We start from the raw sequence: 20,745 nt of genomic DNA, 5'->3' as shown, positions 1-20,745 counted from the left end.
TATATATATATATATATATATATATATATATATATATATATATTTTTTTTATCAACATAGATTAAAGTCGGTACAACTAATAAAAAATAATTAATTAATAATTTCACTTTGTTTAATAATTAATACTTAGATTTTTAAATTATATATTTTATAGTAAAAATAAATTTGATTTGTTATTTTTTTATATTTATATTTTTGAGAAAGAGATTTATTAAAATCAGCATAAAATCAGTTTAACAAATACATAATACATTATAATTTTAATTTAGAATATAATAATAAATACTTTTCTATTCACATATATTTTTTATTTTCTGAAATCAGTAAAAAAAAAATCAGAAATACAAGCATCTGGACACAGTACAGTAATGAGAATGAAATTGATATATATGAATAACATTTATGAATTAAGCATAAAGTCAGTACAACAAATACATAAGTAATTTGTTAGTAATTTTACTTTGAATTTTTGTAAATAAATATTTCAAGTTTTCTAAAACGTCTGGATGCATTACAGTATTACAGTCATGCTAATTTAGAGAGAAAATCTGTTTAATTGTCCAGAAAATATTTTTACAATGCAAAATAATCTTGATACAAAAATGCTTAGTTTTCTTTAAGCAAATATATAAACAGGATTGAGAAATGTGGCGAGCTGGATTCAAACTTGTGCTGCCCTCATAGATGTAAAATATAATTTACTTTGCCATCTCTTTGCCCCAGTGATGTCATCCGTGCCCATGCTACAGGACTAATGATTAACAGGTGACTGAATGATTGGTTGTTTATTGTTAGTTGCTCATAAGTGGTGTTTTCCCCTTTAAGGCCTCTCTCAATAAGCTAATGGAGACTCTCGGTCAGTCGGAGCCGTACTTTGTCAAATGCATACGATCAAATGCAGAAAAGGTTTGTGCATCCATGAGAAAATGTCATGTTTGTTCACATACAATCTATCATATGGACCTTTGTCTTTACTCTTAAGGTCGCTTATATCTTTGTTTCTTCTCAGCTCCCACTGCGTTTTCATGATGGCTTGGTTCTGAGACAGCTTCGCTACACAGGCATGCTGGAAACCGTGCGGATCCGACAATCTGGCTACAGTATCAAGTACACTTTTCAGGTGAGACTGATGCACATACAATCACGTTACTGTTTTTACTTAAAATTGTGCATATTGCTCTGGAAGAACACATGATTTAGTCTTATGCAACCAGACAATCAGCATAAAGTCTGGTCCACAGTGCATCTTATTCTGGCCAAGAACCACCCACTTGGACAGGAAAAGACCGTCTGACTGAAATCGGATATAACCCTGTGTTCAATGATATCTAATTAATTATAAGATTATACTGTGTTTTAAAAGAAAACTTTGGAATATATGTCAAAGATGCAATGCCGTTAAGCTCTCAAATCCAACAACTAGATCTTTCTCTGTAGAGGAAGACACTTATAAAGAAAAGTTCCAAAGACTTGGGAAAAACCTGTGCACCCTGACTCCCGGAAATTGCGTAAAGCCAGCCAATCAGATTGGAGCTTGCTTTTTAGAAGAAGCTTGTGGCAATTTTGTGTGCAGTATACATCAGACGGTCATTCAACAGTTCATGGGTGTGCCGTTTGACACCGAGACTATGAGTGATCTTGGAGTATTATGGTGTGGGATGTTCTTTGGTGCATGTACTGTACATGGATGAGTGTCATCATCTGTAGTTCCACAGCTGAAATCATTATTTCCAGTTGCTCGTTTCCACTTCGGGGTGTGTCTTGGGAAAAATAGGTTGTTTTGACCACTCTTACTTTCTACTCTCTGAAACATGAATACAGCACAGAAAAATGAAATGATGTAATGTGACTTTAAAAGATCTGTTTACCCTGATGCCTGAAAAATTTAGATCTCACACAACAGTCACTATTACTATTGTTGTTACTCATTGTTAGGGAATTGAACAAACCAGGAATCCTTAAGTATTAAACTTTGCAAATTAACTCATGCTGCACGTTGGTCAATTACAATTTTCACCTGAGGGATAATAAAACGTGAAAAAAATCAATATGTAAAAATAAGAAATAACATTTCTAGTTACAGAAATTAGACAAAATTGAGTTTGGACACAATGATAGTTATTATTTTTATATTATTATTATTATTATATACATTTTAAATAACATATCTTTTTGTTTTCTGAAATAAGTAAAAGATCAAAAATACAAAGAAAGTTAAAAGTAAAACATCTGGACTGATAACAGCAAATATTAAACATTTGACCATAACAGGTGAAAAAAATCAAAAGGAAAAAAAATAAAATAATGTTTAGAATTACAGTAATGAGACAGAATTGAGTCCAGACAAATTTTATTTTTTTCAATATTGCTATTAGTATATAATATTACAATTTAAAAATAGATCTTTTTATTTTCTGATACAAACAAAGCTAAAAGTAAAACCTCTGCACAGATTACAGTAATAAAGTATTAAACTTTGTGAATTAAAGGGATAGTTCACCCAAAAATGAAAATTCTCTCATCATTTACTCACCCTCCTGCCATCCCAGATGTGTATGACTTTCTTTCTTCTGCTGAACACAAAGAGTTTTTGAAGAATATCTCAGCTCTGCAGGTCCATACAATGGAAATGAATGGTGGCCAGAACTTTGAAGGTCCAAAAAGCAGATAAAGGCAGCATAAAAGTAATCCATATGACTCCAGTGGTTTAATCAATGTCTTCAGAAGTGATATGATAGGTGTATGTGAGAAACGGATCAATATATAAGTCCTTTTTTTTACGATAATTCTCCTCTCTACCCAGTAGGTGGCGATATGCACAATGAATGCAATTCACGAAAAACAAAAGAAGAAGAAAGTGAAAGTGAAGATTGATAGTAAAGGGGGCTTAAATATTGATCTGTTTCTTACCCAAACGTATCATATCGCTTCAGAAGACATTAATTTAATCACTGGAGTCTTATGGGTTATTTTATGCTGCCTTTATGTGCTTTTTGGACCTTCAAAGTTCTGGCCACTTTTCACTTGTATTATATGGACCCACATAGCTGAGATATTCTTCTAAAAATCTTCATTTGTGTTCAGCAGAAGAAAGAAAGTCATACACATCTGGGATGGCATGAGGGTGAGTAAATGATGAAGGAATGTTCATTTTTGGGTGAACTATCCATTTAACTTATCTTGCACATTTGATAATGATAATTTTTGCATGACAATTTTCTTACAAGTTTCATCCGACCCATAGACTTGGAGGGACTTGAGCCATATCTAAAGACCAGAATATCATAAAGACTTTAGTATGGGCTCTTTTGCACTTTGGCTAGTAAGCAACCATCCAGAACACCCTAACTACCGAATACCAATGTGCTAAAAACACTCAGAACACCCCATATGCCTTTTACAACACTCTAGTATCATGCCAGCAAATTTTACATGGGCAAGCACCACTTTTTTTCCCTTAATAAAATGTAAAATTCTAGTTTTAAGCTCTCCACCTTGTCTTCTTTGTGGAGCGTCTAGTAATTATTTTAAGATATGAAGTGGGTGTAACCATTATTGGTGGATATTGCAATGCTGTGCTCACTATGCACACACAAAAACAGAGTTGACACAACTGTAATGAAAGTGGCCAGGAATAATTGCATACACACAGCATCCGTCCACCCCCTGCAGTCTGCATTGGAGGAGACTTCAATAAGTCATACAGTATAAGGCATACCTTGACAGTGATGTTACTGTTCAAAAATATCCCCAGTGTTTTTTTGGCCTTGATGAGAAACGTCACCTCCAGGTCACTTCAGGAAGTGAATGTGAATAACTTTTGTATGCAGGCCATCAAAAGAAAAGGTTCATTATGGGTCTGTTGTGTAAAATGCCTGTCTTATGCTCTGCAGGACTTTGTTCGACACTTCCATGTGCTGTTACCAGAGGGTACCTGCACCACACAGGAAGATATCCGACGGTACCTGTGCCTGGTGGATCTCGCTCCCGAAGGGTTCCAAGTGGGCCGTACCATGGTACTATCACTATACTTAATTTAGTTTCCACAGTTAAACATCCAAAGCTTTTTTTGAGGATTACGCATACCGTCCTTTTATGCTTCGCTTTGTTGGAAATGTATTGTATGCATTTGTCATGTTCCTTCATTTACGTGTGCGTGTATGGCAGGTGTTCCTCCGTGAAGTGGAGCGACAGCGAATGCAAGACCTTCTCCATCAGGAGGTACTGCGTCGGATCATTAATCTTCAGCGCCGTTTCAGAGCTCTTCTAGAAAGGAAGTATTTCCTCAGAATGAGACAAGCTGCCTGCCAGATACAGGTATGTCCAGTGACATCACTTAGAACAGTTAGCTTTCTAAAATATGTTTGTCAATAAGCCTTAAACAAAAATGTACCATTGTATCTATAGTGTGGGACAAAATACCATAGTTAACACAGTTACTACTTCTGGGAAACTAAAAATCTTGTATAATTGTTGTATATTATTGTGGGATCTCTATGAAGGGTTCCAACAGTCATGAAAAGCCTGGAAAAATCAGGGAATTTGAAAATTGTGATTTCCAGTTGTGTTGAAAAATATTTGGTAACACTTTCTAAGAGGTTCATATTTATAATGCATTGTCAAGGCATTATAATGCATTAGTGATGTCTCATAATACACCTTATAATATGTCATAACTTTTCATAAATAACTGTAACCATAATTACGATACATTATAATACTTACCTGTTCATAGTTATACTGTACCTTAGAGTATAATGCATTATAACACAAGCAACATCCCATTTTATCTGCAGAAGCTATAATGTATTATATATTTGTAATATATGTAATAGGTATGCTTTACGTAAATTTTGCATACAAAATAACACACATGCAATGTACATTTTGAGATATACGAGATATTGAGGGGGAGTCAGAGAAAGAGGGGTATGATGAGACCCCTCTATCTCCTGGCACACCCCTCCCCAGACAGGACTCGGAGGAGAGCGCACTAGAGGCTTGTCACATTGACTCTGAAATGGTAATTGAACGGCCTGAGCTAACTACAAGGTTAAAATATGTCAGAAACTCTCTCTTGAGAAAAAAATATGTATGTTGATCACAAATGTAGCCAATCTTCTGTGGATGTAAAAAAAATCTGACTGATTCTGTACTGGACACTTTTCAATAATTTGTGCAGCTTATTTGGAGACCTATTTTATAAATAACTTCCACTGGATACATTTGACTTGTATGTTACAAGTTTATGTTATGGCTGTTTATTAGAAGATATTGCTTTTGTAACTTAAAGCAGGCAAAAACCACTTATAACATGATCACGTCATTTTGACTCTTTACAATATGCTGCTTTTGCATGATAGCACTTTTTCGATTAACTTTATTAGCTTCTGTTGCGTTAAAATTCGGATGTTGCTTGTGTTATAATGCATTATACTCTAAGGTACAGTATAACTATAAATAGGGGAAGCCTTATAATGTATTATAAAGTTATAAGTTATAACTTATTATAAGGTGAATTATGAGACATTATGAATGCAGTATAATGCATGCATAATGCCTTTACAATGCCTTATAAATATGGGCTTCATAGAAAGTGTTACCAAATATTTAATCAGTTAGAAAATGCTTTTTGTGAGTGCAATCTCAATTAAACTGTTTTTAAACATTTTAAGGGTTTGGATCCACAGAGTAATTCAACTAAAGCTTTTGCACTCCTTTAATCTTAGCATGCTGTGTTGTCTCATATTATAGAACTGGTGGAGGAGCTGTCAGTCGATGCAGAGGTACGACATTCGTGTCCAGCAGGGGGCAGCACTCTCTATCCAGTCAGCCTGGAGAGGCTTTAGAGAGAGGCGTAGACTCTCACTCTGGAGGGAAGCAGCCGTGGTTATCCAGAGAAACTGGAGGCTATATCGACGGGGCAGGGCAGCCCTCAGGATCCAGACTGCCTGGAGGAGGTACAGGGCAAGAGAGCTCTACCTCCAGCAGCGTGACATCACCATCCACCTGCAAGCAGCAAGCAGAGGATATCTTGCGAGGCAGAGGTACGCGACTGCCCTTTCTAGGCTGCACTACTAAAGCAAAACACAACTAACACTTAAAATGAGAAAAATGGCATCATAATGCTAAGATTAAAGGGATAGTTCACCCTCTAAACCCATCAAAGAAAAGATGAGTTCTAAGAGATTGAAATCAGTCATAACTTACTGTGAAGATGTGTAGTTACTGTATTTTGCCTTTGTAGGGTGGCTTTGTTTAGACATATCGCTTAATATTACAGGCATTTCTTTAACTATACTGGTCTTGATTATACCACTCAACAATCCAAGCCTTTTTATTATATAAATTCTTACTGATGGTTTGCCAAGCTGAAATCTAAATGTATTCAACATTGGAATTACATAAACACTTAGCTCAAAGTGCAGTTTGCTAAGAAAAGTTAGGATCTGTTTCACATTGCTTGTCTATGATGTTGTTTTATTTGTCATTTGTTTGATGTGCATCCTGTCTTGCAACCAAAGATGTAGGCTTTTACCAAATACAATGTTCTTATGGGATACTCTCAAATTTTCAGATTTATTGAACTTCAGGAGCAGAGGTTAAAATGTACTCAGTTGCCAAATGGACAAACCAGCCCGTTAACAGAAGAGGAGAAGAGCAGAGTCATGGGTTTGGATCTAAGCATGTGGGAAGACTCCTACGAGGAGCAGGATAGGAACAAACATTCCCTTGCTGGTGCAATTGAAGTATCTGGAAGTGATGCACTAAGAGAAACTTTTGAACAGTTGGAGCCGGAGATGAAAGGGGATACGGCAGTGGTGCAACCAACATCTGAAGTGACAATCCGAGAGCGACCTCGGACTCTAGAGGACCCCAATCACAGGACACGGGCCAAACGGGAGAGTCGGCGAATGCGAGAACTAGAGCAGGCCAAATTTAGCTTAGAACTTCTTAAGGTGCGGTCTACCGGTGGAGCCTCTCCATCGGAAGAGAGACGCTGGTCGATGGAGCTGGTCAGTGAGATCGCTCACACTCCCCAGGGTACCCCAGACAGCCAGAGCTCTAAAGGCAGCTTTGAGCTGCTCAATATAGACGACTCTCTCAAAGAAGACCTTGGTTCTCCTATGTCTGTGCCGGAGCAGCAGGATGTATTCCCCAACATTCCCATGCCTGCTTTGCCCTCTGACACTCCGGAACCTAATATCTTTTCCGAACCAACTAGCGAACCGGAAGCTCCCAGAATACCGAACTCTCTCCCAACCTTCTATACCCCTCCACCAGAAAGCAGCTCTCTAGTCATAAAGTATAGCATAAACTCTGCCACTCCACGTCCTGATGGCTCCAGTAAGCCTGTGAAGGACAAGGAGTCCAATCGCAGGCCAATGGTCGTGGTTATTAGTATGCAGAAGGAAACCTTGTTAAATGAAGCAGATGTGAAGCCTCCAGAGGTCCGAGACAGTGCCGTCCAAACCAGTGAGCCACCCAGCCCAGCACAGCCCAGCAGCGACAGCCTTTATTTGCTGGAAAAGCTCGAGAAACTTAATGAGGAGAAGCAAGAGCGACAGAAACATCAGCAGCAGCAAAATGAAAAGGATATGATGGAGCAGATCCGTATACAGAAGCGCATCCTGGAAGAACAACGTAGGTATTTCGGCCAATACGAGAGGGAGATGTTTGAGAAGCAGAGATCTGAGGCTCTACAAAGGATTGAGCAGAGTAGGCAAGACAGTTCTGGAGGAAAGCCAGTCATAGACAGAGGTCCTGCTCCCATAGCCCAGCCGGAGCCTGACCTCACCTCCCAACCTCAGGTCCAGGAAAATGAAGTTGCTCCTTCAATATTCAAAGACCAACCAAAGGACACCCGAAAGGTACCAGAAGGGTGGGCACCAAAATTGACTCTGGAGTCCAGAGGTGATGAAACTAGAAGGAGAATAATGAAGAAGCCGTCCACTCAAAGCACCAACATTAACATGACAGAGAGGTCTGGAAACATATTCTTTTCTCCAAAGGCCAAGGTTTCCCTCTCGAAGTAAGTGGTGATCATTTCCTGACCTCTCTAAACATGGTAGAGGGTACTAAATTCGAAATTCAGTGAATTCAATTGACGGTACCTTGCAGTCTGAATCATCAATGCTTTTTAACACGTTTTTTAAAATAAATATTTTCAACTTGACAAAGAGTACTAAAAACACAACAGTTATGGTCAAGCCAGCTGAGGTTTGAAAATACACGGTCCAACCAGCCATTACGAAAATTGTGGGGCGGGCGAAATAAGTACAGTAACCTGCTTTAAGAGCTTTATGACAATATACAGTATATAGTCTTATGTTTTGATTATGCCATTTTTTATGCAAGACATTGAAATGCAATGGCCAAAGACATCTGTTGGACATACATGAATACAACACCCCCCACCCCACTTACTTAAACTTCTCAAGCAGACAAAATGATTAAAAAGCCCATCCATAATACATAATTAAAGGGATAGTTCAGCCAATAATGAAAACTTTTTCATAATTGACTGACCTTGTCCATGTTATTCCAAACCTGTATGACTTTATTTTGTCCTTGGGACACAAAGGCTGCAAATGTCTTCAATACAGTGTTTTCAAAAACAACTAAAAGCTTCATAAAAGTAGTCCATACAACTTGTGCAATATAATCCAAGTCTTCTGAAACCATACAATAGCTTTGTGTTAGGTTCAATGTTACGCTGATTTCAAAACACTCAAATGCACAACGATCGGCCACAAGACACACAAGAACAAATTATTTTTTCTGATATTGACCTCAAACCTTGTGTGAATCTTGAAGCATCATCTTTGAATGTGTACCATTGCGAATCAGATTTTAGAGATATGGTGGAATTGCAAATTTTCAAAGAATAATGACTTGTGTCTTGGTCTGTTCCTCACACAAAGTTGTAATATGGTTTTAGAAGACTTGGAATAAAGGTGGACTACTTTTATGATGCTGATTTTGGTACTGCTTGTGTGTTCCATGGAAGAAATAAAGTTAGTATGGTTTGGAATGACAGGAGGGTGAGTGAATGATGACAGAATTTTATATTTTTGAGTCCTTTAACCTCTTGACTCTGTTTTAGATTGGATAAGGACTTAGCCAATCAAGGGAAAACACCAGGAGTCCAGAATGAAATAACCCTCTTGGGTTACAAGTCAACAAAGGGACGTGAGGTAAGACAGACATGTTTCACTGGCAATCACATTTGAAACTTTAGGTCATGGCAGATTTTGAAAAGCCTTTTTACAGTCCACACAGGTCTTTTTTCTTTCTTTAATATTTATGTACATTTGTTTTCGAAGTCTTCCTGCCTCAGAATAAGGCATTGGTCACAACCTGCCCATGCTGTATAGGGAGCATCTTGACTTGTGTTATTATCATTTGATTGATTAGGTCGGCCGACCAGGTCATAAAAAAGCCCGCATGGCACGGACGCGCGCTGACTTCCTGACCCGCGGTTCAAACGCTCCGGGTGAGGGGGAGTCAGAGAAAGAGGAGTATGATGAGACCCCTCTATCTCCTGGCACACCCCTCCCCAGACAGGACTCGGAGGAGAGCGCACTAGAGGCTTGTCACATTGACTCTGAAATGGTAATTGAACGGCCTGAGCTACGCCATGCTGGCCCAGCAGCAAGACCTTTCTCTACAGCTAACTCCAGAAGAACCTGATAGAATGGCTTACTGACCACCTGAAATGCTTCTAAACTCCCTGTCCGATTGTGATATTTAACGACAGATGCCGCAAAACTTTCTGAGAACTATTCTCATCTGTGATGGCAGGCACTCTTCTGTATGCACATAGAAATACTATTAACATATATAAGATGCGAACAATTTTATATTCAGTTGTACATTTCAATTAGGGCTATCAGTATATTTAAACAAGTAATCGTGATCTCATCATTTTTGAAATTGATGTCTTTTCTCTAGTCATATATTTTTCCTTTCAAAATGTTGTGAATTCTGTTCTTACACTGCAAAAAAAATATTTTTCTTACTTAGTATTTTTGTCTCGTTTTCTAGCAGAAATGTCTAAATATCCTTAAAAAGAAAGATGAATTAGCTATAAGCAAAATGACATAAGATATTGAGTCTTGTTTTCAGAGAAATCTAACAAAGTTTTTAATGATGTTCATGCATAAAACAAAAAAAAACTATTTACCAATGTGGCAAGAAAAAGAAACTAAATGCAGAGGAAAAAGGTTTTTCATACTCCATTGGCAAATAGTTTTTTTTTCTTGTTTAAAAGCATAAACCTCATCAAATTTTCCAGTAAAAATCTCTACATTTTCTTAAAAGAAAGATTAGTTAACTTTAAGCAACATGACCGAAGACATTAAGTATTTTTTCTGAGAAATCTAACAAAAAAATTATGATGGTTAAAAAAAAAAAAAAATTGATGAGGTTTGTTTAAAAAAAATAAATAAATAAAATTGCCATTGGGGTAAGAAAAATACAATTCTTTCAAAGGGAAAACAACTTTATTTTTTCCCTCGTCCTCCTCCTCGTTAATTTCTCTGAAAATAAGTCTTAGTATCTTATACAGTTTTGCTTCTCAAGTAAATGTGTCTTGTTTTAAGGATGTTTAGATATTTTTACTGGAATACAAGTACTACTGAGTAAGAAAATGATTTTTTTTTGTTGTTGTTGCAGTGAATGCATTCAGTTTATCTCTCCAGGAAAGAAAACAAAATATCAATGTGTGAAAGATGATTTATTGACGTCATAGCGGTGACTTTTGCACATTTTGCCTAAAAAAATGCAGGTGTTTTTATTTTAAACTGAATGAAACGGTTATAATGTCAAGATATAGGTCAGTGTAATAATTCTGTTCAATTTAACAGCGTTTAACACATATTTAATCTCATAAGATCACTTAATGTGTTAACTTTGACAGCCCTAATTGTAATTCATTTTCAACCAACACAAAAATCTAGATTCTAGAATAGACTCAAATTCTTTGCCACATTTGTAACAGCAAACCTGCCACACAGATCTGGATGGTTTCCAGCAGATGATTGCTTTTCTCTCCAGATATATAAACGCATCTCACATAACGTTTAACCCATGGCACTCTTCAATATCTGACCACTGTTCTTGCATAGACATAACAGCTATACTAGTTATAGGCTGCTTCGACTCTACCAAGACTGTGAGATCCTGCTTTCTACACATCCACCTTGGATAAAGATCACTGCATGCTTTAACATCTAGCTCTTTCTCCTGCTCTACAGCAGTTCACCATGGCTAAGACCATTTACCTGTCATGGCATCAGTTCAAATCATTCATTCACTTTTCTTCTATTCTTTCTCTAGCTCTCTTTACAGTATGTAATAATCACACTTTCCAGTCATTGTCTAACTTCAGTGAAATGTTTAACATTTTATCACGTTGTCAATACATTATTATTATTTTTTTCTTACTACGTTGCAAGTCATATGTTATCAATAAACGTCTGTTTCATTGTCTGCCACTGGTTAGTTTCAGTGCATTACAGTTAAAGAAGAAATTGATTTAACCACTTAGTGCCTTCAGACTATGTTAAGGAACAACACATGTTCTCACTCCTAAAACGAAGAGGCAAAATCTCTGTTTAAAGTGATAGTTCAGTCAAAAAAATAAAATAAAAGATTCTGTCATTATTTACTCACCCTCATGTTGTTCCAAACACATTTGATTTTCTTTCTTCCATTAAATAAAAAAGAGATGTTAAGAAGAATGTTCACACTGCTCTTTTCCATACAGTGAAAGCATACAGTGACCAGGGGTTGTCAAGCTCCAAAAAGAACTAAAAAGCACCATCAAAGCATCATTAAAGTAGTCTGTATGACTTGTACATTATTTTGCAAGACTTCTGAACTATTTCTGTGCATTTTCAAATATATGCCAGATGAAGACATGCCAATAGTCAATATCCGAAAATACGAATACGATTTGTGACCTCATCAGTGAATGACGACTTAAGTTTCGGTCCATTTCTCAAACAAATCGTTTGACATCCAAAGACTTTTAATGTATTGTAAGAGTCTTATATTGTGCTTTTGTGGTGTTTTTTTTGGAGATTGAAAGGGCATGCTCACAATATGCATTTGTTGTATGGATTAGATCAGCATGGATGTTCTGCTAAATATCTAGTTTTTGAGTTAATTATGACAGAAGTTTCATTTTTGGGTGAGCCAAAACATTTTGAATGTTTGGTTTTATATATTGTTTGTAATACTGTGTTTTAGCTGCCCACAGCCACTGAAGAACAGAAAAACGTGCATAAAGCCTTGTCATCTGGAGACCTGGGCAAAGACACCATGAGGAAGAACTCTGGAGATGGAAGGTGCTTAAGTTTTTTTGACGCATACAGCCTGGTTTATAGTCGACACAGCTGCTTGTTCGCGAGGTTGTGTGCAACGAAAATTACATCATCGCGGCGTTAGTGGAAATGCGTGTTGGTGCCGCAAGCCCTCATTTCGCGCAGTCATGCTTAGTCCAATTTTTGTGACTCGGGCGCACAGTGCGCACGGCATTCAAAATTAACTATTTCGAGGCAACACTGGCTGAACAGATACGTCTGTACAGACACATCTATGATCCGTCCATCCGGATAAAAGTAATAATAGTATTATATAATGCAAATAATAATAGTAATAAAATAAATAAAAAGAAGGGTTTCAGAAGACAAAGATAATTAATCTGTTACGTTACACAAATCAGACATTTTAACAAATCCTTTTGCTTTATTATTTTTACATTGCTTTACCATCTTATGATAACATTGCAGTTCTTTCAGAAATACATTAAAATTAGGTTTATTTTCCGACCATTTCATCTTATGGTTAAAGAATCGTCCATAAATAGATATTTAAATTTTTTGCTTTTTATTACAAAGGTTTGTAAGACTTTTACATTGCCAAAAAAACATTAAGGGCACAAAAAATTTATTACATATGCCTTGTTCAGGAAACACGAGCAGAACAAATTTGTGTGCAAATCGTTAGTAAAACAATTATTGTGGAAATTGTCCCATTAATTTCAATGGGACAATTTACAAGCATACACACACATTTGTTTTGCTCATGATTCATTGTTAAGATCCAATGAGTTTGCTCAGTCACTACACTGCATGTTAGCATTTCTATAAGAGTTTATTTGAATGTAAGCATTTCAATGTACATTTTATAAGAATAAAACGGAATAGGAACGGTGCCTTCAGTGCATTGAATGAATGTCTGTAGCATTGCTCTTTAGATATAAATTATTTTGTATTGTTTGTTTGGAAAACTTTATAAGAATATTAGGTCAAGAAATATTCTATAAGGGTTTATAAGTGTTTTGAGGCATATATACAGTTGTGCTCAAAAGTTTGCATACCCTGGCAGAAATTGTGAAATTTTGGCATTGATTTTGATAATATGACTGATCATGCAAAAAAACTGTCTTTTATTTAAGGATAGTGATCATATGAAGCCATTTATTATCACATAGTTGTGTGGCTCCTTTTTAAATCATAATGATAACAGAAATCACCCAAATGGCCCTGCAATTTAAAAAGCCACAGGTGTGGGAAATTAACCTTTAATTGCCATTTAAACCTGTGTGTGTCATCTTGTGTGTCTGTAACATGGCCAAACATTCAAGAGTATGTAAACTTTTGATCAGGGCCATTTGGGTGATTTCATTCTGATTGCATTTAGTTCAATGGGACGATTTACGTAAGAATGCATTTACACACACATTTTTCTTAATAAGGCTCAATGAATTGTCTCAGTCACTACACTGCATGTTTTAGTTTGCATATCTGTTAGAGTATACAGGTGCATCTCAATAAATTAGAATGTCGTGGAAAAGTTCATTTATTTCAGTAGTTCAACTCAAATTGTGAAACTCGTGTATTAAATAAATTCAATGCACACAGACTGAAGTAGTTTAAGTCTTTGGTTCTTTTAATTGTGATGATTTTGGCTCACATTTAACAAAAACCCACCAATTCACTATCTCAAACAATTAGAATACATCATAAGACCAATAAAAAAAAACATTTTTAGTGAATTGTTGGCCTTCTGGAAAGTATGTTCATTTACTGTATATGTCCTCAATACTTGGTAGGGGCTCCTTTTGCTTTAATTACTGCCTCAATTCGGCGTGGCATGGAGGTGATCAGTTTGTGGCACTGCTGAGGTGGTGTGGAAGCCCAGGTTTCTTTGACAGTGGCCTTCAGCTCATCTGCATTTTTTGGTCTCTTGTTTCTCATTTTCCTCTTGACAATACCCCATAGATTCTCTATGGGATTCAGGTCTGGTGAGTTTACTGGCCAGTCAAGCACACCAACACCATGGTCATTTAACCAACTTTTGGTGCTTTTGGCAGTGTGGGCAGGTGCCAAATCCTGCTGGAAAATGAAATCAGCATCTTTAAAAAGCTGGTCAGCAGAAGGAAGCATGAAGTGCTCCAAAATTTCTTGGTAAACGGGTGCAGTGACTTTGGTTTTCAAAAAACACAATGGACCAACACCAGCAGATGACATTGCACCCCAAATCATCACAGACTGTGGAAACTTAACACTGGACTTCAAGCCATTTGGGCTATGAGCTTCTCCACCCTTCCTCCAGATTCTAGGACCTTGGTTTCCAAATGAAATACAAAACTTGCTCTCATCTGAAAAGAGGACTTTGGACCACTGGGCAACAGTCCAGTTCTTCTTCTCCTTAGCCCAGGTAAGACGCCTCTGACGTTGTTTGTGGTTCAGGAGTGGCTTAACAAGAGGAATACAACAACTGTAGCCAAATTCTTTGACACGTCTGTGTGTGGTGGCTCTTGATGCCTTGACCCCAGCCTCAGTCCATTCCTTGTGAAGTTCACCCAAATTCTTGAATCGATTTTGCTTGACAATCCTCATAAGGCTGCGGTTCTCTCGGTTGGTTGTGCATCTTTTTCTTCCACGCTTTTTCCTTCCACTCAACTTTCTGTTAACATGTTTGGATACAGCACTCTGTGAACAGCCAGCTTCTTTGGCAATGAATGTTTGTGGCTTACCCTCCTTGTGAAGGGTGTCAATGATTGTCTTCTGGATAACTGTCAGATCAGCAGTCTTCCCCATGATTGTGTAGCCTAGTGAACCAAACTGAGAGAACATTTTGAAGGCTCAGGAAACATTTGCAGGTGTTTTGAGTTGATTAGCTGATTGGCATGTCACCATATTCTAATTTGTTGAGATAGTGAATTGGTGGGTTTTTGTTAAATGTGAGCCAAAATCATCACAATTAAAAGAACCAAAGACTTAAACTACTTCAGTCTGTGTGCATTGAATTTATTTAATACACGAGTTTCACAATTTGAGTTGAATTACTGAAATAAATGAACTTGTCCACGACATTCTAATTTATTGAGATGCACCTGTATATGAGTGAAAGCATTTCAATGCTTATTTTATAAGCATAAAATATAGTAGCTGTGCCTTGTACACCTTGAATGTCGCAGAGACTGTAGCATTGCTCTTTAGATTTAAATTGTTTTGTATAGTTTGTGTGAAAAATTTTTAATACTGTAGCATATCTATATGCATGTATAAATTTATAGGAGTATAAGGTCAATAAATATACTATTAGCATTTTTAAGGCATGATACAAGTATATGTCAGGTGCCTTAATATCGAATAAAAACAAAACCAGATTGAAGTTTGACGCTTTTATTACTGAGATTCTTAAGATTACTAAGTTCTTGTAATCTGGCATTGTTATGGCAAGCTACTACTTCTCACTACTACTACCTGCTGATTCAGATGATATTTTCTCTGGGCTGCCCCAAGTCATTTCACAGAATAGTACAACAGCGGGTGCATCAAGTATAAACGTCTCTAGAATTTGGGGTTCCAGGCGAAAGTATAAACCAAGCTTTAGTTGTTATATTATCTCAAATTCCAATCAAGACTACTGTCAATAGTATTATACCCATAAAAATACCATGTTATTATACCAGTTCAACCAGTTAAAACCAGTAAGAAAATATAAAAATGTGCTGTCATTTATTCACCCTCAAAAGTCTGAAGCCATAAAATAGCTTTGTGAAAAACAGACCAAATTTAAGTCATTATTCACTGAAAATGTTGCCTCCAGCTCTTAAATGTCTTGTGTTTGTTCAATTTAAAAAATAGTGCCTTTAAATGCATCACGCATGTTTGACGGCAAATGCCATTGGTTCTTGCATATCATGTGACTAAACGCAATGCAAATAGTTTGAAAAACGCAACTGCAAATGAGATTATCAGTGAACAATGACTAAAATTTCCTTGTGTTCCTCACACAAAGCTATCGTATGGCCTAAGATTTGAAATATAGTGGATGAGTCATGTGCTCTACTTTCATGGGGGTTTTTGTCCCTTTTGAAGCTTTGCAGTATAAATCACCGTCCAGTTTTCTTTGTATGGAAAACAGAAGCTTTTTGCCAAACATCTCCAAAGAAAGAAAATAATAAAACAGTGTGAAAACAGACCCTGATATTAGACCCTAAAATAGAATGATATGAGAGGGAGTAAATGAAGAAACATTTTTATTTTGGGGTGAACTATCCCTTTAAATTTTCTCTCTCCGTCTCCATGTACATATTGTCTGTAGGGTACGCGGAAAAATGCGATTCTGGGCAAAGACAAAGCATGGAGAGAAGAAGCCATCGAGAGAGCGGCTGGTGTGTGGAAGTGATACTCTGGACGGAGACGACGCTGAAACTGCACTTCTAATGGAAGAAGGTGAGATGAAAACAGTTATATTAAACATTTCAAATACATCGAGAACTGTTTTAATCAAAAACCACTGATTTATTCTGTTTCTTTAGGAGTAGAGTGCCTGTCCCCTCCTCGAAGCCCAGATCTGACCTCACAAAGGGAGTTTAAAGAAAACAAAGAGCCGTCCCCTAAAGTGAAGCGTCGACGCAGTGTAAAAATCAGTAATGTGGCTCTAGAGCCCGCACAGTGCCAGAACGATGCACGGCAGATACTCACATGTGCCAATGACTACAGGAGCATGAATGACTTCCTCATGAAGAAGGTACACAACTTCATGAATGTACCTGCTTTGAATTTCCTTGAGTTGCCCTTACTGTTATGTAACCATTGATGAGAGAGAGAGCCCTCCTAACCTTTTTTTTAATCTCATAGATCACAGATTTAGACACAGAAGACAGTAAGAAGGACACAATGGTGGATGTTGTGTTCAAAAAGGCACTTAAGGAGTTCCGCTTGAATATCTTCAACTCCTACTCCACAGCTTTAGCTGTAAGTATCTTAATAATGCCCTTAATAGGGGGGCCTGGGTAGCTTCAAATCCAGGGCATGCTGAGTGACTCAATCAGGCTTCCTAAGCAACCAATTGGCCCGGTTGCTAGGGTGGGTAGAGTCACATGTGGTAACCACCTCATGGTCGCTATAATGTGTGGTTCTCGCTCTCGGTGGGGCGCGTGGTGAGTTGTGCGTGGATGCCGCGGAGAATAGCGTGAGCCTCCACACGCACTAGGTCTCCGCGGTAACGCGCTCAACAAGCCATGTGATAAGATGCACGGATTGACGGTCTCAGACGCGGAGGCAACTGAGATTCGTCCTCCGCTGCCCGGATTGAGGCAAGTCACTACGCCACCACGAGGACCTAGAGCGCATTGGGAATTGGGCATGCCAAACTGAGGAGAAAAGGGAAGGAAAAAAATAATAATAATAATAATAATAATGCCCTTAATATACTGTTACCACTCCCAAAGACTTCATGTCATTTACAGGCATAGTTCATCCAAAAATGAATGAAAATGTTGTCATCGTTTAGTCATCTCCATGAAAGATGCTTGGGAGTTAACAATGCAAAATCTTATAAGACTTACTGTTTGGTCTGCATATAGATGGATGATGGAAAGAGTATTCGTTATAAGGATCTCTACGCCCTCTTTGAGCAAATCTTGGAGAAGAACATGCGTCAAGAGCAAAGGGACTGGTGCGAGTCACCGGTGAAAGTCTGGGTCAACACCTTCAAAGTGTTCCTCGATGAGTTCATGATGGAGCACAAACCTCTGGACAGCAGTGTGAGCAAGGTACATTTCAAAATTTTTTGCTTGTATGGTCAGACGCCTAAATATTAATATCTTCCAAGGTGGTCTACCAGACCTAACTATCTTAACCAAGGTGGTCTACCAGACCTAATTCCAAGATGGTCTACCAGACCTAATTATTTTAACCAAGATGGTCTACCAGACCTAACTAGCTTAACCAAGATGGTCTACCAGACCTAACTAGCTTAACCAAAATGGTCTACCAGACCTAACTAGCTTAACCAAGATGGTCTACCAGACCTAACTAGCTTAACCAAGATGGTCTACCGGACCTAACTAGCTTAACCAAAATGGTCTACCAGACTTAACTAGCTTAACCAAGATGGTCTACCAGGTCAGCCAGCTGTTTGTCCAGCAGATCAACAATCTAGACCAGCTTGCACCAGCTAATGACCATAAAATAGGGATTATTAATCCAAATTATGGAGGTATTGAAGGGACAAAATTACGTGAAATATCACTTGAAATACGTAACATATCCCTTGAAATGAAATGGACAAAATAAAAAATATAATGAAATAATTTAATACATAATGAAATGATTTAGTCAAAAAATAAAAGTATAATCAAGGGCTCTATTTCGTGAGTGCACAAAGCACAGCACTACGCACTACGAATGTGTACAACAACTTATCCAATTTTCGTGAAATTCGAGAATCATATTTTCCATGCGTATAAAAGGAGCGTGTCACTGTCCTAGAACTATGCCTGAGATTCATCAAAGATGCAGTTAATCCACCAAAGAACGTAATTTTCAATTCTTGTAATTCATTACATACTGTCCATTTACACTAACAACTTCTTGTGAATGTGCTGTCTTTGTTTATATCGCTGGTGCTTGAGGGAATGGAATATATAATAGGACTCAGATGCTGGAATAACCGGAGAAGAACCTCTGAATAAATAGCACTTGATCCAGCCTATTTGCGTGTTGCACGGGCGATTTCGCCAAACCCACTTGCGCTTAGATTTAGCGCATGCTTGCAGGAAAATACCAAAACTTCATGGCCATGCCCACATTACTTAAAGTATTGCACTGCGCTGAACGCTAGCACTCTTAAAATAGGGCCCCAAAGGTGAGTATAACTACATAAATAGGGTGTGATATTTAGGTATTTATATATTTATGTTAAACGAAAGGTGACATGTAATACAACATAAAATACGATTTGAAATAAAAGACGATGTATGAAATACGTCTTGAAATGTAAAGTGTCACTTTCACCAATCAAAGTTGCGAGGGCAGGATCTAAAGAATTATTATGTTTTTGTTTGGCACATAGACTTGAGTCGATTGTTGGTGCCTAATGCAGTATCCGGGTTTGTATTTCAATCAAATATTTTTATCAAACAGTTGTTTTAATGGCTGTTAATCAGATGTTTTCCATCCTTAGGCCCCTAAACCAGACCGCAAGAAGAGAAGGAAAAAGGACACTGATATTGTGAGTGAATCATAGTCAGAGACTGAACTAACATTTCTTTTTTACATGTAATGAGAGCGACACTGAGCTTTTATTCCTTTCAGGTAGAGGAACACAACGGCCACATCTTCAAGTCGACTCAGTACAGCATTCCCACCTACTGCGAGTACTGCTCATCCCTCATCTGGATGATGGACAAAGCGTGTGTCTGTAAACGTGAGTTTAATGTCCTCATGAACTCAATTCAGCATAATCAGATTGTTTACCAACAGACACATGGCCTCTCTGCTTGAAGAGAGAACAGTTTGCCTTTGTAAAGCAGGATGTTTTCCGGCATGTTACATTGATAGAGGAATGTTTGCTCCCATTTAGAGTTTATTTTAGGCTCCGCTTCATTCATTGCTTTTTTTTCTGTGCTGTGTGTTCTGACTGTCTGAAAATGAGAATCAATATGATGTCTACGTCTTGTGCAGTGTGCCGGTATGCCTGTCACAGAAAGTGTTGTCAGAAGATGACCACCAAATGCAGCAAGAAGGTAAGGGATTTTTTTTTTCCTGGTAATTGCATTCATCTTTGGGAGTCACTTGGATTTAAAATGCGGTGGGGACAGTTTGAGGCAAATGTGCTGGTTGTGACGCCACAAAATGGCGAAGACTTAGCTGAATAAAAACTATGAATAGTAGTAAGATAATTGGGTTATCTTCAAAAAATTTAAAGGGATAATTCACCCAAAATGAAAATGCTGTCATCATTTACTCATGTTGTTCCAGAGAAGTTTGACTGACTTACTGTGGAAAACAAAAGCAAATGTTAGGCAGTACGTTAGTCTCAGTCACCATTCACGTTCATTGCATCTTTTTTCCATACTGCAGAATTTTCATTTTGGGTTGAACGATCCCTTTAGCATGGTCTTTTACTCTTTTGATAAATAAAAATTCTATGTGATGCATTGATACCAACGATCAAGTATTTTCTCTATAGTAGAGTATTTGCTAATTTCCAAGTCAAAACTGCAATGTAAACAATAGCATTACGATTACAAATGTCTAAAAATAATTTAAATAATTTCAGTAGCACATTAAGTGGATACTCTTTAGGTCTCAGTACACATTGATTTGAGGGAGCAATCATTCTTGCTGACCATTTCAAGTGCTCGAATGAACTTGTGACATTTAAATTGATAACTTAATTCTTTTCAGTCCCAGGATTTTATGTAATAGGTCA

At 37.5% G+C, this 20,745-nt stretch overlaps 1 protein-coding gene across 1 annotated transcript in view; it reads left to right on the top strand.

The window, feature by feature from the left end:
- myo9aa (myosin IXAa) overlaps positions 1 to 20,745 on the top strand; it is a 213,752-nt gene that overhangs the window by 168,545 nt on the left and 24,462 nt on the right. The window contains exons 20-35 of the mRNA XM_051647761.1: positions 826 to 906; positions 1,010 to 1,120; positions 3,894 to 4,016; positions 4,168 to 4,317; positions 5,755 to 6,047; positions 6,578 to 8,032; positions 9,107 to 9,197; positions 9,418 to 9,615; positions 12,256 to 12,353; positions 16,627 to 16,757; positions 16,844 to 17,055; positions 17,166 to 17,282; positions 17,894 to 18,082; positions 19,495 to 19,542; positions 19,626 to 19,737; positions 19,995 to 20,056. Of these exons, the coding sequence (XP_051503721.1) occupies positions 826 to 906; positions 1,010 to 1,120; positions 3,894 to 4,016; positions 4,168 to 4,317; positions 5,755 to 6,047; positions 6,578 to 8,032; positions 9,107 to 9,197; positions 9,418 to 9,615; positions 12,256 to 12,353; positions 16,627 to 16,757; positions 16,844 to 17,055; positions 17,166 to 17,282; positions 17,894 to 18,082; positions 19,495 to 19,542; positions 19,626 to 19,737; positions 19,995 to 20,056 (3,471 nt within the window). The remainder of the gene's footprint in view (positions 1 to 825; positions 907 to 1,009; positions 1,121 to 3,893; positions 4,017 to 4,167; positions 4,318 to 5,754; positions 6,048 to 6,577; positions 8,033 to 9,106; positions 9,198 to 9,417; positions 9,616 to 12,255; positions 12,354 to 16,626; positions 16,758 to 16,843; positions 17,056 to 17,165; positions 17,283 to 17,893; positions 18,083 to 19,494; positions 19,543 to 19,625; positions 19,738 to 19,994; positions 20,057 to 20,745) is intronic.

This window comes from Myxocyprinus asiaticus, chromosome 2 (genome assembly GCF_019703515.2).
Source record: "Myxocyprinus asiaticus isolate MX2 ecotype Aquarium Trade chromosome 2, UBuf_Myxa_2, whole genome shotgun sequence".
In the NCBI taxonomy this organism is placed as follows: domain Eukaryota; kingdom Metazoa; phylum Chordata; class Actinopteri; order Cypriniformes; family Catostomidae; genus Myxocyprinus; species Myxocyprinus asiaticus.
The sequence above is the reverse complement of the archived record's forward strand: the minus strand, read 5'-3'. Positions and strand labels throughout refer to the sequence as shown.